The sequence below is a fragment of the Crotalus tigris genome, unplaced genomic scaffold (genome assembly GCF_016545835.1).
Source record: "Crotalus tigris isolate CLP2741 ecotype Arizona unplaced genomic scaffold, ASM1654583v1 scf7180000018371.15429387391:27106975, whole genome shotgun sequence".
NCBI classification, from domain to species: domain Eukaryota; kingdom Metazoa; phylum Chordata; class Lepidosauria; order Squamata; family Viperidae; genus Crotalus; species Crotalus tigris.
This window is the reverse complement of record NW_024096970.1, coordinates 16683393-16708647: the sequence shown is the minus strand read 5'-3', so window position 1 is coordinate 16708647 and position 25255 is coordinate 16683393. Positions and strand designations below refer to the sequence as shown.

The window sequence follows — 25255 nt, the reverse complement described above, 5'->3', positions numbered from 1 at the left end:
CTTCAAATTGGCCCATCATAACTTTTTTTAAAAAAAGTTCAGAGATATGACATCATAACAGCTGCATCTCAAACATAACAAAAGACAACTGTGTACTTGCCTTGTATCCAGAACGGACAACAATTTTTTTCCATGCATCACAAAATCAGTTTACCAAGGCCAAAGTTAGAAGTAAAATTTTATTATGCCAAGGTTATATGAACACCCTTTGATTACAATGGTCCAATCATTTATATGCAACAGTTCTACAGTATTTCATGCAAAGGATTATACTGTGACTACTTTCATTGGCTCTTTGGTTTTATTTGTTTAGAATTATATGAGAATCCAGTCTGTAAGTTGGTGGAGTTACTCAGCCTCTGGACAGAGATAATCAATATTATAAATATGTAAGCAAGTAATTAATTAATTTAGTATTCATTTTTTATTTTTGTTAAAACTTGATTATACAAAAAGTCGAAGATAAATGATTGGACTTCAAAAGATTTCTGCAATTGGGAGAGATCACCATGCAGAATAGAGGCATTCAAATTCTATGTTCAAACATGCCTGATCAACCCTTTTCAGTCTTTGAGATCTTAACTAGATGCATTTCAAAAACTTTCAGTTTCATGAAATACTGTTTAGCACAGCTAGTACTGTTTTGACAAACTTTCTCAGAATGTATCAATTCTGGAACATGATTTTTGTCTTCCCTTTTTATACCACTCCTCTATTACTTGATCACCTCTGCTGCTATTCATTTGATTATTTATCCCTGACTTTATTTCATGTGTGTTTGTTGTCTGATGCAAACAGGAATGCTTTCCAGTAGGAGAAAAATCATTCTGTAAATGGTTTTTAATCTGTTAATTAGAGTTAGCTTTAATTCACTGTCAACAATGGGCTAGTGATGTTTTAATTTATTTATTTATTTATTAAATTTCTATGCCACCCATCTCCCCTACAAGGTGACTCTGGGTGGCTTATAAATTTATAATTTATTTAATAAATTTCCGGTTCACTGTCCAATTTTACAGAAGATGGTCATGTGCCTTCAACTGAAAAACATACTAAACACTCAATTGCCTGGGACAAACAAGCTAATCTTTTTGTATATTACAGAAACAAAGCCGATGGAACAGAAAAGAACCATCTCTGCTCTCAATAGAGCCTTGCTTGTAACATGCCAGGAGAACAGGCATGTCCAGACAAGATGGTGCTGTACTGTAGTCAGGCAGTTATCACCACTCTCTGAAATTCCTCTAATGAAGCCAAAGTGCTGAGAAAGATGTGGTAGTTGTTCCCAAGATTAGAGAAGAGTTAAAACCAATGAAAAATTCTGTTAGTACTAAAAATTCCTGGAGTTCTGTTCCTCAGTTCCTGCTGAGAACAGAGTATACCAGGTGGAATTTTAGGTGGGAAAATAATTGATTTCCTAAAGATTCAGAAAAAAGGAACAACTCTGGAATCTCACATATGCTGAGCTACTTTACATGTGAGAAAGGCCAGCTGATTCCTTTCACTGAAGTTTTAATTCAGAAAGTACTAGTTTTGCTGGCAGATCATCAACTACATCTTCAGAGGGCTCAATGTCTTGGAGCTTCTCTTTTTTGTACCACTAATAAATCTTGTGAGATTTGCCATGAGAAATAAAATTCTGAAGGAGTCCTGCTTAGTGATTGAAACAGAATAGGAGGGAAAGCTTCATATTAGATTTTCCCTTGATTCTACAACAAAATAAAAATAGTTAGCAATCTGAAAATTTTTGCATCAATACATTACCTGATCCCTCATTATCTTTCTCCTGGTATTATCTTTGTGGAAGGTGAAAACTATCTGGCTCTTGGGCAAGGAATCTACTACATCAGTGGTGGCGAACCTATGCCATGGGTGCCAGAGGCGCTACTCAGAGCCATCTCGGTGAGCACGCACACCGTCGCCCCAATCCTAGGCCTTCAGCTGGGTTTTATAAAACCTTTTTGCTTTAGGCCTCTGCCGCCATGTGCAAAAAAAAAAAAGTTCAATCAATCAGTCAATTTCAACTTCTCGCAGGAAAAAAAAAAGATCTTGCAAAGTTGGAATTGATTGATTGAACTTTTTAGACCCACCCAGTCTGCCGTTACCACCGCAGTCACGCCTACCCAGTGGGCCACACCCACCCAGCACCCGACAATGCATAAGTGGGTTTTGGGTTGCAGTTTGGGCACTCGGTCTCTAAAAGGTTCACCATCACTGTACTACACGATCAGATGCTTGACAATGTAGCCATTTTAAGAATTCCAGTGAGGATGGTTGGATATAACCCTTATCCACCCGAAAGCATATTTTTGGGAAGAAAGCTGAGGAACTACACAGATAAAATTACTGAGGTTATACTACATGGTCATACTTTCAGAAAATGGAACAACTTCATTTCACACAAGAGCTGATTTGAATTTCTGGATAGGATACCAAGAACTATGCTAACGTTCCCTTCTTACAAGCTGATCTAATTCACGCAGCAGTACCCACCAGAATTTTTATCAGGCAGGCGATTTATCCTCCACACAACTGAATTGAAAGCATGCTCGTATTTTGCAGTTCCTAGTGTTACCCTCATTGCTGGCTCAGAACCAGACACGCTGGTAGATCCAAAGTTAGCAGTTTTGTTCACCTTCGCTTTCAAGGACTTCTCCCCAAGGACACTGTCTCTCCGGAAGTTTTTCACCCACTTATGTGGCACAGGATAACGAATCATCACATTTTCACAGGGGACTTGAGCTAGAGGATCTCTGTTGGATGAGAACCCTGGTGACATCATCAGCCAGCTCTGAAGCTCCACCTCTGCACCATTGACACTAGCCGTAACCCTTAAAGTAAAAGGCATGGTCTTCTCAGAAAACACACTCCTAAAGCGCATCAGTTCAAATCGGCAAGCATCCAAAGGGTTAAACATAATGACATGGGCACTGGCAAATGCCTCTTCATCCACACATGAATGGAAATGGCAATCATTCAGTTGAATCCACTTGGTAGTGGTGGTGGGCATGATGTCCTGCCGCAAAACAATTTCATTCCCTTTAATAAGAATGTCGTTGAGGCCCAGCCTACACTCTGCCAGTCCCGAAAGAAAACTGAGCACATGCACTCGTGTCAATACATTATGCTGCAAGATCCTGTTGTCTCCTTTGGCCAAAATTCCATAGAATTCATCCTTTACATCAACAGTGATTTCCTCCTCTTGGTAATTAAGTCCTACTGTACTTAAATCTGTTGAGGAAGCAGGCAAATCCATCAATGAATCCTGAACAGCCCTGATAAAGCTAAGGAAATCATCATAATTGGTGGTGCCTAGCTTAATAACCTGTTCCTTTTCTGCTATGTGAGAAACAGCTGGCTTTGGTTGGTATTTCTTTTTTTCCTTGTAAGTGACACGGTCTATTCTCACACTGTGTATCCTCCCATTTTCATCATAATTTTGAAGCTTGGGTTCTGAAACCTCATGATTTATTTCAAACTTGAATTCCTTAAAAGGCTTTTCCAGTCCTTTCTCATAGAAGAGCTGTAAATATTTTCTATCTTTCAGTTTGACATATATTGGACCCCAGTGCCTAGAAGACATTATATTCTTCTTTTCTGGTATCCTCAGCATCATTGGCCAGCCATCTTTTTGATGAGGTGGTCCCAAAGTGGACAAAGTATTATAGAGCTCAGTGGAGATTGTGGGGTCATCATCTGGCAAACTGAGAATGTCCTGCTGATCTGGATCACCAATATGGAGCTGCTTGAGTTGCTCAATAGCATCTCTATGTCTAAGGTGTGTACTTGGCTCATTGAAGCTGATGGAATCAGGTTCCTGATGAAGGATAAGAAGAGAATCTCTCTGGTTTTTACTAGTGTTTCCAGTGACAGAGTTGCCTTGGGAATGCCTATCCCTTTCCTCAAAGAAAGAACTGAATGGATTGATAGGAGAAGGTTGAACATTCTTTAGTGATACATCCAGGAATGGATTAGTAGCACTCCAGGGGGGTGTTCCACTAACTGATGGCACCGAGGTGATAGAAGAAAGATCTAGCTTCTGAACTTTAGAAAAATCACTCAAGGTGCTCCTGGGGCGCTCCCTTTTTTTAAAGGATAAAGGGGTACTAGTATTCACATCTATGACCTGTGTAGTTGCTGCTCCTTCTGATAATGATGAGGACTCTTGTTTCAAAGGAGATATAGTTATTGGAGAAATGGAACTAACTTCATTGTCATCAAAAGTCACCCAGCTGGGGAAACGGGCTGTGGTTGCACTTTCAACATGGCCATTAATGGATGTGTTGTTCAGCTGCCAGCTGGTGGCCTCCATACTTAGCTCCTCATCTTCAAGAAGAGATGAAGAATTGTCTGACAGAAAGAAAAAAGAATATCATTACTACATAATGACTGATATATTTTTTAATTATACACATAATGATTACATAGTAATGAAGGAATCAAGATATTCCAGTAGGCTCACAAGGTTTTCTGTGTGAGGAACAAGTTATATTAATTGTCCCTTTTATCTTATTTATATAGAACCATTAATAAAATCTTAGCAGAAATAAAATTACCTTTCTCAAAATCACCTTTCTTAAATTGATTAAATATATTTAAGCAGACTAGTATAGTAAAATCTATAAATATCTATTAAATATGAGCAGATATTATATTTCTTTTATAGAAAATAAGAGCACAGTGGATGACCATTGTATAAGACTTTTTCTCCTTGTGAGATGGTTCTACTTCTTCTATATGTTTAAAATAGATCAGATATTTTATTAAAGATAACATTTCATATTGTCATATGTGTAGGACTGCATACTTATTGCAATGTCAAAAACCAGTTTTAGGAGGAAAAATAGTTGGGTAGTGGAAAAACAGTGCTGTTTCTTATAAAGACAATGTAAGAGATCGAGCATGGGTGTCAAACTCATTCACCTCATCTGACATATTGTGACATATCATGACTTTTTTGCCTTTGCGTAGCTGGGGTGGGCGTGGCCTGCACAAGACCCATCCAGCCTGTGGGCCACCAGTTTGACATCCCTGAGCTAGAGAATGTGAGGCTCAGGACATTCTGAAAACCAAAAGACTCTATACACTTGATGAAGTGAATTGCAGTCACAAAAATGTATGCCTTTTAATAAGCATTTTTTAGTCAGAAAAGATGCTACCAGACTCCTGATTTTTTTGCCTGTTACAGAGAAGTGGTGTAGATTTTTTTCTTCACTACGATAGCCTGAAGTGCAAATGTTTCTGCCTGCAGTGAGAACCATCCTCTTATATGTTACTGTTCTTTTGCACTTAAACCCAGCCTTTCTCTGAGATCTCAAGGCTACCTCCAGGAACAGAAGCACTGATTGCTGAGGAACAATAGCAGAAAACTATTCTGTTCCTATAGAAAATAGGAAAGAATATGGAAACAGGATGCTATATTAAATAGATCCTCTGCCTTGCTGCAGGTAAGATTCTTTTTATATTCCTAGACAAATTCTACTTTTCCATCTACATGACTCCAGACTATGTATCAGTTCTTGTTTCTGTTATAGAGACAGATGCGCATATTTTGCTATATAAAGATATACCAAAATAACAATTCCTGTAGACATAATAGTTGGATCCTATCATTACAGAATATATAGGACTGGGGTGATGTTTATCCGTCATCCACAACAAATTGTAGAGCATAAAGTAATAAAGCATTTTATTGCTTGTATGTAAATACTTGATTGAATTCAAGAAACCATGTGAAAGACTGAACAAATATGAGCATCTACCTTCAGTGTATCCTCAAATCTCAAAACTAAGAACTGATCCTACAAAATCAGTGGAATGACTTGCCTTCAAAAATTATGGGTGCTCCATTACTGGAGGCTTTTAAGAAGAGACTGGACAGCCATCTGTCCGAAATGGTCTAGGGCAGTGATGGCAAACCTTTTAGAGACCGAGTGCCCAAACTGCAACCCCAAACCCACTTCTGTATTGTTGGGTGCCAGGTGGGTGTGGCCCATTGGGTGGGCATGGTGCATTGGGTAGGCATGGCTGCAGTGGTACCAGCAGACTAGGTGGGACTAAAAAGTTCAATCAATCAATTCCAACTTTGCGAAATCTTTTTTTTTTCCCGGAGAAGTTGAAATTGATTGATTGATTGAACTTTTTTTTTTTTGCACATGGTGACGGAGGCCTAAAGCAAAAAAGTTTTATAAAACCCAGCTAAAGGCCTAGGACTGGGGCGATGGTGTGCGTGCCCACAGAGAGGGCTCTGCGTGCCACCTGTGGCACTCATGGCATAGGTTCGCCACCACAGGTCTAGGGTCTCCTGCTCAAACAGGAGGTTGCAGTAGATCTCCAAGATCCCTTCCAACTCTGTTATTCTATGTTCTAAATTAGACTAAATGGCACATTCTATTCTAAATAGGGTGTACTCTCTCAAAAATAACATTCATGGTACCATGAAGGCGAATGATTTTTATTCTTATCCCAGTACTTCATGAAAGATTTTAATACTGGATTTTCCAGAATAAATGACAGTAAGTTCTTCTATCTTTACTGTAAAAACCTTAGTTTAAGAACTGGATTACTGATCAACAGTGTAACTATAATATTGAATATATACCGTTCTCTGAAGGGGAGTCAGAAAATAATTCTAAATAAAATGAACAGCAAGTAAGCAAAGAGTAACTAGTAGCTGCATGAGAATTTTGAATCATGTGAGCAACCATGACTTTTGTTAAATCAAAATAATTTAATAGAGTGACCAGAAGATGGTGCCATAAAGCTAAACTGTATTACAAAAATATTATTGGTTTTCAGATTATTAAAATATTTTAATATTAATTGTTAATATTACCTAACATATCTTTAATATTAAAATTTAGTATATTTATTGCATGAACATTTTTTGCCATAGAAAAGGTCATTATATGGTCGAATATTATTGCCACATATAACAACTAGTCCATTACAAAGCCTACCGTGTTATATATGGTATCAAAATACTGCAGTGTGTATATGTATGTGTATATGTATGTCTCTATATCTCTATGTCTATCTCTTTAAAGATCCCTATGTTAATTCCCTACAGCAGGGGTATCGAACTGCTGGCCCGCAGGCCAGATGCATCATGTCGGAACCGCGCCCACCTCATTGCCGGCAATGGAAAAAAAGTTGTGATACGTCATGACAGGTCACATGACGTTGTGAGTTTAACACCCCTGCCCTACAGGTATGCATAGGAATGTGCACAAACATGTAAAATAATGTTAAATAGAATTTTATATATAATGGCTCTATCTTCAAGTTCTTTGTAAGTAGAAGATTTCCAGGCCTGCGCAAGGCTCCAACCTTTCCTACTATCCTATCATTTTATGTGCACCTTAACAGGGAATCTTGGATTCCTAGAAATCTGTGCATCTCAGTTACATATGTATCCGTTCCCTTGCGTTATGATTGTGAAACCTCAACCAGACTATTTTTGCTTTAGAGCATGTCGTGACATATCGTGACTTTTTCCCCATTGCTGGAGCTGGGGTGGGCGCTATTCCAGCATGACACATCCGGCCCATGGGCCAGCAGTTTGACACCCCTGCTTTAGAGTGTTATCAGCTAACTAAATCCACATAAAAAAAATACAGCCACTCCTTGTTTAGTAACTGCCTCATTTAGTGACAATTCACATGTATGAGAGTAATAAACATTAATTAAAAAGAACAATTTTCTGACCAATGGGCACATTTCTCACCAAATTTCTTGCACCTAACAACAAAAGCCTTCAATGTGAAACTGATTAAGGCCTGGTGAGTTTCAGGCAGCTGTGCAGCCAGCAGGAGGTTTCTAGTCAAGCAATTAAGGTCACAAAGTTGAGCTTGTTAACTAGCAGTTAGTACTTTTTATGGAAACCCTGCACTTTAGAGAAAAGCAGTTCAGGAAGAGATAGCTTGTTTAAGCAATCTCTGTCTTGCAAAGGGATAAAAGATAAAAGAAAAAAAGAGTGAGGCACGTGATCTGAATGTGAGCACAGCAATCAGTGATGTTTGCAGTGTCTTTCTCAGTCACATGATCACCTCATGACTATTTTGCTTAGTGACCAAAATAATGGAATGAAATGCAGTCACTAAATGAGGAGAGAGTGTATAAACATCTGACTACAGCTTATCCGTAAGACTAAGTAGATAGTTTGGATAATTCTTTATCTTCTTTTGCTATTTTTATTAACCTACTCTATCAGAAAAAAAAATGAATCTTCAGTTTCCTGAAATTCTCAAGTGCCCTCAAAGAACTGAAGCTAGCCGCTAATAATGTACCAACACCAGCAATGATGGATCTCATCATAATTTCTTTTTGAATTAAGAATTCTTACTGGTTTAGAATACACTCACCACTATCTGCTGTGGGAAAGGGAGCAGTCTTGCTCAAGCTAATATTCAGTAGCATTCTCAATATTTCTGAAATTACAATTTTTCAAGTGCTTGTGAACTGATAACTTATTTCACACAAATCAAAAGATTCTTCATGGAGGAAACCTATCTATGTGGTTGTTAACAACATGACAGGAGATAATCAAACAATCACTGAAACTCTAAATTAAAAGTTCACATTTGATCCTATATTGTCTTTAATCTTTTATATATTAAGAAGTAAGCATTACTAGGAGTCAGTTTGGTATAGTGGTTAAGCCATCAGGCTAGAATATGGGAGGTTGTGAGTTCTAGTTTTGCCTTAGGAATGAAGCCAACTGTCACCCAGGCCAGTCACTCTCTCTCAGCCTTAGGAAGCAGGCAATGGCCAATCAATCTGAAATATTGACAAGAAAAGTACAGGAACTTGTCCAGGTCACTTGCCATTGACTCGAAGGTATACAGTACATGTGCACAAACACACACATACCACTATTAAATGCAAACCTGCCAGAATGTGTATAAAATTGTGCTGTTAGGCTCTTCAGTGATTAAGCATAATGATTTGTAGCCCTGTATTTAAAAATAAAAATGAATCTAACATAAATCGAACAGGTTTTGAAGATAACCTAGTGGCAGGTATTTCTGTCCAGAAAGAAAAAGCCTGGAAAATACTGAAAAGATATCCACAGAATAAAAATCTATTGGCCTTATTTATGAAATCAGAGGATGACATTTACCAGCCTCACCAGAGTTGTCCTTTGCAGGGCCCAGGACCTTTTCTTTATTCTTCCAATGCAAATGTTTTCCTTATATGATTATACTGCTGATTTAGGTAAACAGTTACTATTGTTCTACTAAAGAGAACAATTTAGATTATATATTCAAATGCATGTTTATTGTATCTTTATGTTTTCCGATAAGAGTTTTCATAAAATCTCTAATTTGGATCCGATCCAATTCATAATGTAAGAAAATAAGAAATATTTCTTGTAAAGGTATTTCTACTTTTAAACAGATAAATACGCTTCAGCTAATTATGCACATGAACACATATAACACCTTCACACTTATATAGATGACCTTGAACTAACTGAAACACAAAAAGCAAAATATCCCATGCCTGGGAACAAATGCTTCTCTCAACTACACAAGAACTTCAATATAATTATAATAAGTTGCAGAATATACAACCAAAACAATTTCATGGCCATTGCAGGCTGCGTGGGCAGCAAACTGTTTCAAGGAGGGAGGGGCTGGTGAAGAGCAGAACTGATGATAATTCATCGGATGAGAAACAAATAGAAAATAAGCTTCCTTTTTATTCATACTGTGCTGTTTAGAGAATAGATTATTTTAGTGAGTGTCTAGAAGACTTCTCCTTTATTATTCACAAAATGACATCTTGAAAATGCATGTTTGTTTGTGTAAGAGACACTTCATTAGGTTTTAGCCCAGTTCATATTTGTAGAATGCATTTATACAAATATCTCAGGGATGTTGCTTTGCTTGGAATATTTTTATTGGTATTATAACTGTGTTGTTGGTGCTTATTTGAACCATCATTTGTGGTATTTTAAATATTTACCTGGTGATTTTGAAGAAATATAATCTGAAGTTTTGTTAACCTGACATCATAGGTTTTTGATTCCAGTACTTTAATTGATATAGTTCCTTACGGTGTAATTATTTATTTGGCCAGGAACAGGCTAGAGGAATAAAAAGTAAAGGGATAAAGCACCCTGAAAACTTAGTATGACTTGAGGAAATTAAGGAGACATCATCAAAATCTCCCTTTTTCAAGTTTGAATCAATATCAAAATCCCATGTAATCTAATTCTGCCATAAGAACATCAGTACTATTTTAGAAATTACAACTATGAGTAAGACAACAATTCCAAAAGCATCAGAGATCTTAACAGCAGAAAGAATCCAAAGAAAGCCCTGCCAAACCAAACCAGATTAAAAGCCATCTATTTTCTATGCTGACCAAGTAGATGCTTCCAGGATACTTCCCCAAAAAACTAAAGGCTCTGACATCCCACTTTTTGGCTCCTAAGTTATTAGTATTCAGAAACAAATCGCCTCTCAACCCAGAAATTGCTAACAACCATAATAATAAATAATCATTAAGTGAATATGCCTACTTCAGAGTATGAGAAATTGTGGCCTTTAAGATGTTGTTGAACACTAAATCTATAGCCCTCCTTCAGAGACATGCTGCCAAATATCTTGACTTAGTTTATATAATTATATAATTTAATATCCGCATCCTATTAGAAACTTATCACAGGTAAGGTATATAAGAGGTACATAAGAGATTCACTGCATCAGTAAATGCTCCATCAGTGTATGAGCAGCTAGATATTTCCACAGAACTAGGGGAAAAATACATTAAGCATGCCTCTTCAAGCTACTCAGCTCTTTTTATGTCTGGCATCCTTAATAATTCATTATTGTTAAGACTATTTCTAGAAATAGTTATAGGATAGGATAGGACTGACAGGAACAAAAAAAAAAAGCATGCAGAAGATGCTATCCACTTTTTATTAAAAGCTCGAAGCAAAAGCAAGTTCAGGCAAGAAGCGCTTTGTATGATACCTGTTCTTGTTCTACTTCTGATAAATAGCATAGTGCCTTCACTTTAAACTCTTACCAAAAAAATCACAAAGAATGAGATTTTCTCTCTCTTTTGCCAGTACCAAAGAAGATATATTAATCTATTTCTCTCTGTCATATTCTAGCTGGTAGAGTAATAGGAAGTTTGGGTTCAAGTGGTAAGAGGGATGGTATAGATCCACCAGAGGCAGAGGAGATACAAGATAATTTTAAGATTAATATTAAAAACTATTACTTCATAGCAGAAGATGATGACTTCAATGATAATACATCAGTCTCATATAAAACATCAAATTACTATTTTCATCAGTTGCTGTAGAGTCAATTTCCTGCCCAGTTAAAGGAGGGTAGAGTTTTCTATGAAAATTTTTTATCAGCTCCAAAATGAAGAATGAGGCAGGCATGTCATATAATACACAATTCTGATAGTAAAACTATTTTGTGCATTCTTTTGAGTTAGCCTTGGCTCCTGCTGATTGCCTGGACAAGTAATTTTTGAGAATGGTGTGCCATTGCCTTCTTCCTAGGGCTGAGAGAGAAGGACTGGCCCAAAATCATCCAGCTGGCTTTGTGCCTAAGATATGATTAGAACTCACAGTTTACTGGTTTTGAACTTGGTGCTTTAATCACTTCACCAAACTAACTTGTGAGAGTAAACAGATGACAAAATGACAAGAATTTAAATTTATTATTTTTATTACAATTATGATTAATGCCTCTTAGCCATATACTTGTGTCTGGAATGCTGCAGGACCAGACTATAGAATCATGTTGGCATCTTCAGCTGATGAACATTTTTTTAAAAGGTTGGGCTATGGAATTATAATATTTTTTCTTATAAGGAACAGTCAACAAATTTAAGTGTCTTCAGTTTGAAGTTTTCTAATATAAACCCAATTTGACCATAAACACAAACGTAGGAGCCTTAAAATACTTCATAAATAATCTGCTATGCACCTGTATAGCAGAGTAAGGCAGCACACAAGCCATCTGCTCACATTTTTTTCCAGTCTGGCTGTTTATTTAAAATACAGCAATTATTCCTTCCTTCAAAATTCAACTGAAGTATTTTTTAAGCAAATTGGTCTCTTTTTTTGGTAATACGTTGAGTGAAACAGAAGTTTTAATGACATTTGTTTTTTAGTTTACTTGGCTATTCTTATTTATTTTTCTTTTTGGATATTTTAAAATATCCCCTCACCCTCTTACAGATTCACACACACACACACATACACACACACACACACATATACACACACAAAGACACAACATTCATGTAATAGAACTAAACTAGATGAGCTTTATTAAATATTTGAATGCTTTGTTTATATCATACACTGACTTTAATAAGGGTATAAATTCTAAAAACAATAGACCTAATTTTATAGCAGTTCAGCAATGAGTCATATCATAAATAAGATGACTGTAAGTTGTTTTTCAATGCAGGGGATAGAGCAGGGTTTCCTGGCCTCTCCGGCTTTGGGGACTGGTAGTGATGGGAATGGGGGATGATTCCAGGTGCCAGCAAGCGCATGAACGCACAGCTCCATTTGTGTGAGCGGTGGATACATGCGCCCACCACTCACGCAAATAGAGTGTGCATGCACGCGCTTGCCCACTGCTGCGCAAGTGGGGATGTGCGCTTGCACTTGCCTGCTGCTTCCACAGCCCAGTTAGAAACAGCTCACAGCCCACTAGTGGGCCACAGCCTGAGGGTTGGGGACCCCTAGAGGGCATTCCCAGTAAAATTAACATATAGAGGAGACTGAAGCCAGAGGCTTTTATGTGCAAGCATATAAAATACACATCTGGCTTTCACGTTACACAATATACTGTAGTCCAGTGGTTCTCAACCTGTGGGTCAGGACCCCATTTGGGGTCGAACGACCATTTCACGGGGGTCGCCAAACAACGCAGTCCGCCATTTTTTCCCCCTTTTCCTTAGCTGTGCTACTCCCTTTTATTCTATTGGCTTTTGAAAGCCAATAGAATAGACTCTCTTGAATAGAGTCTAATTCTATTGGCTTTCAAAAGCCAATAGGAATTGTCCAGGCTGTCTCTGCCCTGCTGAGCCCACCAAAAGTCCCATTCTGCAAACGGTGCTGCACCAGTTGAGTAGTCCTCGACTTACGACCAGTTGAATAGTCCTCAACTTACGACCGGGTGGGGATCATGGCATTAAAAAGGTTGAGAACCACTTTTGTAGTCAGTGGCTGGGTTCACGCATCATATTAATCCATGCTTCTTTTACTGTAGTTGAATAAATTACAGTGGGCTCATATATAACTCTAAAGCATAAATTGTGATTTATAATCAACTAGATTACAAAATATGTTAAGCCTAAAAGAACACATTTGGTGGCTTGGCATGACATATGAATGGACTTCTTGGAGACAAGATCCTTACTATATTATTTGTCTGTGTCTCTCTCTCATACACACAGTTGCCTAAAATGCTAAGCTGTAACTTATTTGTTGCATTAAAACACTAGTTTTCTCCAAGGTAGTTCTGTAGTTTCAAAGACTGTCATTTTATTCCTCTCGGTACTCAAAATAACAGTATGTTTTTTTTTTAGTCTGGAAAGTGCCTTTTCTCCCTAGATTCTTCGGTACAATGCAGTTACGATAATACTGCATGAAGAAGAAATTGCAGACAGTGAGAAAAACTACCTGCACAAGATCTTTTGAGTTAATAAACAGCTATGCTTTTCTCAGTCAGGGTTAACCATAATCTTGTGGTAGAGGCAGACAAAGCAATTATGTTTAATCTGTAGACAGCAAGCTAGAATTTAAGAAGGGCCATTCAAGTAACACTGAATTAAAACTGAACCAAAAATAAACCACTCTGGCAACCTGAAAGTAAATCTGGCAGAAAATAAGGTCTCTATTTTTCTTCACCCCTCTTTAACCAGAATAACGGCCTGATGGCACTCCAACTGAGGGATCATGAAGCAACCCATGCTACTTCAGTGTGGTCCATATTCCCCGAATTTGGAAATGGGGATTCCACAAACAGCAATCTTTTTGTAGTTACTAAAATCTTTTTCAGGCCAGACATCAAGACTCCAAACAAAAGCAAAAAAAAAAAAAAAAGTAGGTGCAGTTCCCTTAACAAAAATGCTATTCATACAGTGACCTTCACCTCTGGAGTAAAGAGGACAGTCTTTCTTTTCTCTCTGAGATCACTCAGTGACCGATCCTCCTGTCAAGGAGATAAACAACCGTTCATAACAAAGCTTCCAATGCGGATACAACTGCAAACAATTGCAGGAAATTAACAGAAGCCAATATTGCTTTGTTATCTTTCAGATGTCCTTTCTCTTCTGTTCGTTCCCTTTGCATATGTGCAGAGATGGACAAAATTCATGGGGCTACCGGTGGTCACATTACAGAAATCCAGGAAATGGAATTAGCAAGAGCTCAGAGCATTGTTTCCTTTCTACAGTTTTTTTGCGCTCATTACCTACAGTGCAGACAACTCCACATAACAGTTTGTATGAACTGAACTCCAAATAGTTCTGGACATTTGAAATATCTAACTCTTTGTCCTGCTCTAGAATATTTGTAAGATTGTGATTGCAACCACTGATTCATAATGTGCTCTTTTCCATAGGTAGTATGTCCCATGGTGCTATATTTATGCTGTTAGGATTTGAGAGCACATGCACTTTTTTGTCTGCTTGATTTGAAGACCACTTTATTATCCACGCAACTCAAGACAGCATATAAAGACAATTTTTTAAAAAAACCCACAACATATTAATAAGCTTAAAAAAACAACAACTTTATATTTGGCCTGGCAGGAAATATAGAACCGTCATGATCAAGAGTTAGTTGATGTTTTAGACCTATTATAGGCTTCTGCTGTCTAAAATGAGGGAAACAACCATTATGTCTTCTCATGAATGATCTTTGCATATCAGTCTGTATTATGATTTCATTTTAATCCCTTATTTGTTATGATTGCACAACACCTCAGTGACTATGTCATCCGGGAAAAAGATGTGGCTACTTTAAGAGCTATAGACAGGTCCCCACACGCTATAAAGCACTTTTTGAACTGAATCTACTCTATTAAATTCTATTTAAATGCATTCTTTCACAGAAGTTAAGAGAAATGACAGAAGATTAAACTTTAAAAAGAGCACAACAGATTTTTTTTAAAAAAAATAGTTTGTAGTAAAATGTATACTTGGCAGATAAGGTCAATTCCAAAAGTGCTTTCAGAGTAACCATATGTAATCAATAAAGAGGTTTGATATGGTAGGGAAATCAGTACTCATGCAGTCCTCCTATTAGTTACCAATTTACCTTCCTAAGAAGGTAAATGCAGAACGCAAGTCTTCAAAACAGATATTTTGGCTAGGTTCATCTGGCTGCAAATGGTGACTTGAGAAATCTTCCTAACTAAACTGCCATATAACCCTAGAAAAACTTTATGCCAAGAAGATTCCCTTCCAAGTAATATATGTTAAGAATGTTATTCCATCACACTTAAATCTGACCCTCCATCCCCCACTTTTGCTTTAGCTCTTTTATATTCACAAAGAATATGCTTAACTGAAAAACTACATATAATACAGAAGAAGGAAAAGAACCCTTAACCTGTTGCTATAACAGCAAAGCAAACAGAAATCTATGGCAGAGTCTATTGTTTGCTTTATGAGCCAATCAATTTGAAATCTCTGTCCAACACAAGGTGTCGCTTAATGAAGCACAATTGTGTGTGGTTACTCCTTTCACGAAAGGCTATGTTTAATTATTTTCTACTGTAAGAACTTCATAGTTTATTAGATTCAAATCCAGAAATGTACTAAATTTACATATTGTCCTGGAACTCCCTTAGTGTCAATGTATAATATGAAAAATAGATTTGTTTCATTGTTAACAACAAAGTACAGAGGATCATTCTTGTAGCAGAATATCCCCTTCCTACGTGTAGATCTCAACAGCTGCAGCTGAAAGAGGACAAGAGGTTACCATAGGGTAGTTATACACTTCGTGGTTTTTGTTTTTTCTTTTCCTGCAAGACTGCCTTGTTACATGCAAAAATCTTTATACTTACAAATGAGATCAATTTCGATCGCATATAATATTGGTTAAAATCACATTAATATTAGCTAAAAACAAAAATACTCCTTAATAGTGGACTTCATTTTTTTAATCATCTGGAAAATAAAAAATGTCATGCAGTGGCCCAGCAGCAAGTAACCGAGATGCTGTTGTATACTAAATGGAATGTGTTAGTGTTACAACTTTTGATCTCAATAAGCTATCATAGACCATCATAATAATCCATATAAGCATAATCCATATGAGACCTGCAATATTTCCTATGATTCCAGAGTTATTTTTGCTTCATAAGAGATGCTTTGAGAATAGTTAATAGATTGATGTTTATTTATTGAACAACTCTTGCTTCTTTTTGTAATTTTCAAAACTTCAGATAGGAAGGATAAAATGGATTGTTTTTGCATATCTATGTAGGTATCCCATGAAGAGGAGCAAGGTAGTGCAAGTGCCAAAACATATTTTGCAATATTGTGGTACAATATTTTTGTGAGATGTTGTGATACAAGTATGAAAGGATGGCACTTGCATCACTGATGTTGCAATGCATTTTTGCATCATCACAATTAGGCATGGATGGCTATATATGCTTAGATAGGCAGATAGTTAAATAAGTCTCAGTCTAAGGTTGACTCAGCCTTCCATCCTTCTGAGGTCGGTAAAATGAGAACCCAGATTGTTGGGGGCAATTTGCTGACTGTGTAAACTGTTTAGAGAGGGCTGTAAAGCACTGTGAAGTGGTATATAAGATTAAGTGCTATTCCTATTGCTAATGTGGAAGCACAGGAAGTAGAGACACCTTTTGATTCCAAATGTGACAATAGAAAGAGAATAAATAATGGGTTGATCCAACAACTGAATAAGGAGAAATTCTGAATTTAATAAGGAAATGCCAAGCTTCAATCCCTGAACACATTTCTTCTTCTTCTTAGATAGCACTATAAAAACACAGTCTTGTATTCTTATGGTTCTTCTCCAGATATTCAAGTATTCGTAGCTTTTAATATTAGACATCGAAGGAATTTGTGCCAAGGACAATGCCATTATCACCACTGTTAATGTAAAGCCATAGTGAAGAAACAATCATGACTGATAATGTAGTCTGAATTAAAAAATGAGTTGCAGAGAACAATTTATGAATTATACACACTTTTTTAATTAAAATGTTGGCAACAATGACAGGAAATTCCAAACAAAAAAAGATAATAGTAGTATCTAACTGATGGTAAAAGCTGGCTCACATTTTTCCTGTTCTTCTTAAAAGACAGAAATAGAAATACTATTTCCTTTGCACCCAAAGGAATCCAGAACTAAAGTGGATTCCAAACAAGCTTTTCACTATCTGAGTTCTTTACAGCAGAGATGGATTTATTTATTTTGCCCTATAAAAGTCATTTTTACAAAAGTAAATAAAGTAGAATAGAATTTGCTATTTCTAACTGCCATTACTACTACCAATTGCAAAACAACTGTTTGTTTCTAGAGATGATAAAATAAAATAAATTATTTATTTTTATTTTATAGATGAAAAAATAAAGTAATTTTAGATAAAATATTTCTTTCTTTCTTTCTTTATTTATAAATGTATTTGCCACTCATACATTTAATAAATAAAGGTAACTAAATGACCCTGGGTAGCTTATAGCATAAAACATTAAAATCGCAATATATAAATATATATTCTACTCAATTGTTTTTCAGTTTGCTAAGTACAAATTCCAAAATTCTGGAATGCCTGGGCTAGTCTTTCTCCCATGCTTCAAGTCAGAGCAGAAAGTCTTACAGATCAGCATTCCTGAGAATATTTTATTCCTTGTATCTGGCCAGGACTTGACCCTGTAGGCTCTAAAATGATTGCAAAATGAAGGAATATGAATTAAATGAATCCTCTCCTCTTTTGCAAGGTACCTGGAATCAAATAGCACATTTGTCAAGAACAAGTATTTTATTTTGCAGAGGCACCCACGTATGAACAACAAGAACAACAAATTGGATCATTATTAGTAGAACGGAAACATATTTTTCATTGTCAAACTAGCTAGTGCAGGGCCAGTCTGCCCTACAGAGCTTTCAATTATCTTTCCAGCAGAAAACAAGAAAAGATCAAGACAAGCATTGTATAAATAACCATGTTGGTAGAGTAATTATTGTTAAATTATTATGTTTCCATAACTAATACACATAACTTGCATTTCATGCAACCATCATAATTCATAATGTGGATTTTCTCAGCAAGAGGACCTTTAAACATTTCCATGGAAGTATAGTAGTTGTTTTCCTGCAAGCTATTTTCACTGGACTAGAGCAACATGTAAATGATCTGACTGCCTGGTAAGGTGCCAGTTCTATGGCTGGATCGTGCTCAAGCAACTCATATGACTGGGTTTACCAAAACTGAGTAACTCTGAAACCTAAAAGCCATAGTTAGTTAGTTCTGATAGCTTTTTTAACATGATGATAAGCTTATGAAGTCAACATCAACTCACTTTTGGAAGGATTTTCCAATATTTCTTTTATTCACACATACATACATAATTACAATTAAAAAGATAAAATTGATACAAACTAAGAAAACAAAAAGAGAAAAGTTCAGAAAAGAAGGAATAGAAAAGAAGAAAAGAAACAAGAGATAAGAAAAGAGAAATAAAAGAAATATACTGTATAGAGAAAGAGCTTCCCTCTTCATTACAAGTATAAACAATTTTAACAACTTATCACCTTTTTTTAAAATATAATAAATGATCTCTTAGCTATAAATAAAACTCTAAAAGCTCATTGTTCAAAATTCCATTTGGGGTTATACCAGACACAACAACACATCTAAATTAACTGTGATCAAATAAAATAATTTATGTTCCTTCCTTTTAATTTTAACAATCTTGATCTTTAATTCCTTTCAATAATATCCTAGAATTTGATTTCATTTTTTTCCTTTGTCTCTTCTCACAAAATATTTCAAAACTTTAAATGCCTCTTTTGTAAATCCAATATAGGAAAGTTATTTAGGTTACTTTTTTAGTTTGTTACTTGTATAGAACTTTTAATTACTAAGACATCAACTGGTTTAGTTTGTATATCCCATATAGCATCTTTTTCCTTATCGTTCTTGTGACCTGATTTTTAAATCCACTTTCAAATCAGTATCTGGTAAAACATGTTCTTTTACTTCTATATCTTCTTTTAAATACAGCCTGTCTATAATAGCAGACACTTAAAATTAAATTCTGGGCCCATTGTTCATACATATTGTCCAATAATGAAAATATATTGTTCCAATCTTTATTAGCAGTGATATATATATGGTTAATAATGCTAAAAATATGAACCCTGGGAGTATTCATATCGAGAAATAAAATGAACACCAGGGTAGTAAAACTATAAAAGTTTAATTAAAAAGCGCCAAGCTTTCGCCGTTCCTGCAGGCATCATCAGGGCTAGAGCACCAGAAAGTGTGAGAGTTTTTTATAGGCAAGTCAGAGTCTGCGCCCGGCTCCTCGATCTCATCACCGGGTCTAATTGATTCAACTGCGCTTGATTGGTTTGTTTCTTCCTATTCCTCTTAGTTACGTGTGTGTTGTCGTCTCTCCTCCTTTCTTTCGATTCTGGGCTGGGTGGGGTAACTCCCCTACCGTTCAAATTATCTCTGTTCTTCAACCCATCCTCCCCATCAGGTTTGAGTGGTAATGTACACTTCCCCTTCCTTTCCCAATCATCATCCGCTCGGCTGTTCTTTTTGCGATAGCCTTCTCTTTTAACTTTAGTACTTTCTCCTCCCATCCAACTGTCATCTGGGCAATCCTTTAAATCTGAGTTGGCTGCGATATGCTGGTAATCTGGGACAGGTTGATGGATTGTTTGTCTACTGGGGGGGGCGGTCCCCTGGCTGTGATTACATTCAGTCGTCTTACTTCTCCTCCCCCTTTCCTGAGCCTCCTGTGTTCCTTTCGCACGCGTTATAATTCGGAGGCTCGGTCTGGGGGAGGTAGTGGAATTACGATCTTCTCGAGTGCCGCCGTGCTTCTCTTTCGCTCTCCTCTCCCTTCTAACATCGCTCGTGCCCATGTGCGCATCGTGGGGGTCTTTGGAGTCTATGGGTGGAAGGCGCAACAGTTCGGTCTCGTAAATGCCACCCTCTCGCGCATTCTCCCATCCCAATTCACCCCTCCCCCTACTCTCTAAAGCGTCCGTGAGTCCGTTGCTGGCTTCGCTCCGCACTTCACACATCCTCAATCCAGCCGTCTCAGCTGAGTGGAGGGGTCGTCTCCTCCTCTCCAGATCGGTTGCCTCGCTTCTTTCCAGGCGCAGGCAAGCTGCCAGGTTCATTCTGCTGCTCCTTTGGGTGCGTGCTAGTGTTGTAAGAGTGGTAGGAATGCTCCGCAATTGCTCTTCCTCATCTAGCCTACACCGAGCCAGTTGGGGGGTTGACATATTCTCCTTGATATTGTTAGGGCTGTTATTAGGTCGTCGGTAATGGGGCAGCTGGTTGGTCGCACTCCACGATCTTAACGCCACATATATATATATGTAGGCCTTTGGTTGTTCAGATTTTCTCCAGCGTAAAATTGGAAGTGTCTTGGCAACGTTTCGCCAAGACACTTCCAATTTTACGCGGGAGAAAACCCAAACAACCAAAGGCCTACATACAAACACCTGCGAAAACCTCAGAAAACATATATATATATATATATATATATATATATATATATATATATATATATATGCTGGAAAATTTGCATAAAAATACGACTCCTGGGCATGTCTATGGTACAAATAAAATACGAACACCAGGAGAGTATAAATATAAAAATATACTTTACTAAAAGCTGCCAAGCTTTCGTTTGGAAACTCCAAACATCATCAGGGCTAAGGAGCCAGTAAACAATGATGATTTAAATGGGTTTTGCTGGCATCTGCACCCGGCTCATGGACCGCGTCACCGGTCCCGGCCGGTTAATTAGTGTTCCAGATGTTTCTTTATTACTCTCCTTACGCTTCCTTCTATGGTTCTTCCGGATCATTCCTTCCACTATCTCATTACTGGTATTCATCTCCTCCACCACCCCTTTATCCTTATTTTCTTCCATAGCACTGACCCTCCTCCCCTTTTTGTTTTCATTCTCCACCCTGGGGGCATCTGTTTCTCCTCTATCAGTGTTACAAGCTTCCCTGGGCTCACAGACGCTCCCCCACACACACGCTATCCCCAATCCCTGCTCCACACCCTTTCTTCTCACTCTTCTACTGTCATGAGTAACTTTCATATGGGTCATAGACCCCCAAATATGTAACACCCGTATGAAAGTTACTCATGACAGTGGAAGAGTGAGAAGAAAGGGTGTGGAGCAGGGATTGGGAAAAGCGTGTGTGTGGGGGAGCGTCTGTGAGCCCAGGGAAGCTTGTAACACTGATAGAGGAGAAACAGATGCCCCCAGGGTGGAGAATGAAAACAAAAAGGGGAGGAGGGTCAGTGCTATGGAAGGAAATAAGGATAAAGGGGTAGTGGAGGAGATGAATACCAGTAATGAGATAGTGGAAGGAATGATCCGGAAGAACCATAGAAGGAAGCGTAAGGAGAGTAATAAAGAAACATCTGGAACACTAATTAACCGGCCAGGACCGGTGACGCGGTCCATGAGCCGGGTGCAGATGCCGACAAAACCCATTTAAATCATCATTTACTGGCTCCTTAGCCCTGATGATGTTTGGAGTTTCCAAACGAAAGCTTGGCAGCTTTTAGTAAAGTATATTTTTATATTTATACTCTCCTGGTGTTCGTATTTTATTTGTACCATATATATTTATATATATATATATATATATATATATATATATATATATATATATATATGAGTGTGTGTTTAAAATAAAATAAAATGAGCACCAGGGTAGTTAAAAACTATAAAAGTTTAATTAAAAAAAAAGAAGTCCAGAATCTCCATATTACGAACACTGGGGATATCCCAATTGGAGTGCAGGAAAGCATCGCAGACGGAGATAAAAAGAGACAATTAAGATTGACACCCCACTTGCAGCTTGGGAGAAAGAAAGTGATCGATCCGAAAAGGACGAGACGGTTCCCCCGACCAGCAACGCCAGCCAAATTGGGAGCGTGTGGAACACGGGACGGTGCTGAGGTTAACGACGGGTGGATGGATACCCCAAGGAGCGGAGAGAGGAGTGAATCCGGACGGAAGGATATGTGGCGGGGCGGGGCTTGTGAAACCGTCCTGCCGCACCTCGCACTGGTAACACCCATTGATTCTAAAGACCCGTACTATACTCGTGCAAGAACAAGAAACATCGGAGGGAGGAGGGGAGTGGAAGAGGAACGTTGTGACATCCGAGGAGACCAGAATCCCACCTACCCCCGCACCGATGGTATCGATGGTAGCGTGCGGAGGAAGGATGCAGAAGACGGCAGAAAAAGGGGGGGAGGGACATGATGACTGTGCATGGCCATACTTACGAGGCTTATTATGCAGATAAACAACTTACCGAATCACCCCAATTCACCGCTATAACCCAGGCAGCCCAGAATGTCACACAAGACCATCTTAATGACAACTGGGCACGAGGGGGAGGCAATGGGGAAAAAAGGAAAAGCACTCCTAGAGAGAACTGCTGCATGGATGTGGATTGGGGGAAAAAGAGGAAGGGGAAATGCAAACCACCATGCAAACCTGAGGGAGAAAGTGGACCAAGTGGATCAAGGGATGAGAACAACCAGGGAGATAGGGGGTTTGTCCCACCTATCCTAGAATCCAGGAAAAAGAAGACAAGCGATGACATACATGTAGATAAGGGGTGCAGGAAGAAACGGATCACTGGAGTGCAATCTACCCAATTAGGTCCGATAACAAGATCAAGGAGCCGGGCGCAGACTTTAGCTTGCTTATAAGAGACTCTCTCACTTTCTAGCGCTTTAAGCCCTATGATGCCAGCAGTTTTTTAATTAAACTTTTATAGTTTTTAATTACCCTGGTGCTCATTTTATTTTATTTTAAACATGAATATACCCAGGTTCATATTTTTAATGTTATTACTCATATCTATCTATCTATCTATCTATCTATCTATCTATCTATCTATCTATCTATCTATCTATCTATCTATCTCCCTTCAACCAATATTGTAGAATAGACCATCTATAAGAATAAGTAGCAATGTTTCAGTACTAAGTACATAGTACTAAATCTTGATCTGACACCATTTCCTTCAGAGTTCTTTTTCATTAACTGCTTTGAGCACTCAGTGATATATTATATATTAGATAATTATATATTAGATAAATAGCAACATGCTATTGCTCCATGAACTTCTTTATAAATAAGGTACATGTAGGTATGAAGATCTAGGCTGACCATAGGCATATACATTTGAGAGAAAGCAGTCTTTCTTGAAGTAGCGTTTAATACATCAAAAGTGAATTGCACAAATATATCCCTCAAGAGTTAATTTTATATGTTTCAATGCCCAAACTTGTAAAGGAAGTGTTACTTACTATAATGTTTTTGAATCCCACACTTATAAACTGGAATAGCTGATCTAAACATTAATTAGTGCTATCTGAAACGTAGCTCTAAATTCTCTAAAAATGGGGAAAATTCAATAATACATAAAGTACTGACCCTCCACTCCTCCCCTGTTTTCTTTTCTCCTCTGCCTTTATTTTCTCCAAAAAACCCCAAAGAAAATTTGAGGGAATTTGGGGAAAAGAATTGTTCTTCCAATGGTGGGAATTAACATGCCCCATAATCTGGAACAAAGGTTAACATGACCCATAATCTGGAACAAGAAGAGCTGGTTTTCTCTTCTGTATGACAACTCTGCAATATTTGAAGAATGCTATCATAACCCCACTTCAGTGATCTTTTTCAGTATCAGACATGAAAAGATCCTTCAGTCTCTTTTCATAGTATCTAAAAGGGCCTGACCATCTGATGACCTGTATCTTTACCCAGGGCTCTTTTTGTCATAGAACGCCCAGAATGGAGTTCCGGCACCTTTTTTGGATGGAGCCTTGTAGGGTAGGCAAGGCGGGTTGTATGATATGTGTGAGTTCCGGCACCTTTTTTTTTTTAAACAAAAAAAGCACTGTCTTTACCTATTTCTCAGAATCATTCTTAATGTATGATTCCCAGAAGTGGACATAGAACCTGAGGTCAAATATGATCAAAGCTCAATAAGGTTGAATAATTTCTTCCCTTGATTTAGAAATGATACTTTCCTTGGCAACAGCTGAAAACTTCATTTGGCATTTTTGCAGCTTCATACATTGCTGCTTTTATTGAGACCAACAATTGCAAATTTAATGTTTTTTTTCCAGAAGTATACAGTAAAGTTTGGTATCTCCCATCCTTTAGATTTATATATATATAGTTTCTCTTTCTTAATCAAAGAACTTTGCACATGTCTCTGTAAAATTTCATTCTGTTGCTTGCAGCTCCTAGATAAAGCTTATTTATTACAGTATATATTCATTTTATTCAATTTGTATATCACTCCAAACCCAGTGATTCTCGGTGGTTCACCAAAAACATAAAAATAAGATAGCAATTAAAGAAAAAAAGATGATCAAGCCAGGAAGCAACAGACACACAACCATTCCTCAATGGGGGCTACACCCATCTTGCCCAAAAGTATAAATGAAATAACCTCTGGGTGTTACTTCTCCCATTCAATTTTATTTCGTTCCATAAACATTACCTCCATCTCGTCATTCATGTCATTTAATAAAAATGCTAAACAGCAAAGGATTCATGATTGATCCTTGTAGCATCCCTTCAATTCCTCCCCCCAAATAGACGAATAACCATTGAAGCTTTTTAAAGAAAGCTTTATGTGTATTTATTATAATTTCATCTAGCCTACACTTAACTGACATGCTCATTAGGAAGGTATTATATCAAATGATTTGTTAAAGCCAATATAATTATATCTAGAATATTTCCATAATCTATTAAGAAAGTTATCTGAACAAAGCAAAATGTAGTTCATGAATGAAATCAAATATACGTGTCCTAAGATAATGTTGCAGGATCCAATCTGGGTCAGTGACCAACCCATACTGGGTCCTGCAAAATGTAATTTGCCAAAATTTTGGCCTGTGATTTCTACTGGGTAAAATAATTGCAGTGTATTTTGACAGATAAATCTCTTTGTAACATCTTCTTGCATCTTTCGAGT

General features: G+C 37.5%; 1 protein-coding gene across 7 annotated transcripts in view; it reads right to left on the bottom strand.

Moving 5' to 3' along the window:
- Window positions 1–25255, bottom strand: part of STON2 (stonin 2) — a 94680-nt gene that overhangs the window by 15730 nt on the left and 53695 nt on the right. For 5 of the 7 annotated variants that reach the window (XM_039351536.1, XM_039351534.1, XM_039351537.1 and 2 more), the window contains one exon: window positions 2494–4350. In XM_039351536.1, coding sequence (XP_039207470.1) covers window positions 2494–4350 — 1857 coding nt within the window. The remainder of the gene's footprint in view (window positions 1–2493; window positions 4351–25255) is intronic. The other 2 variants (XR_005557708.1, XR_005557709.1) reach the window with 1 other exon arrangement.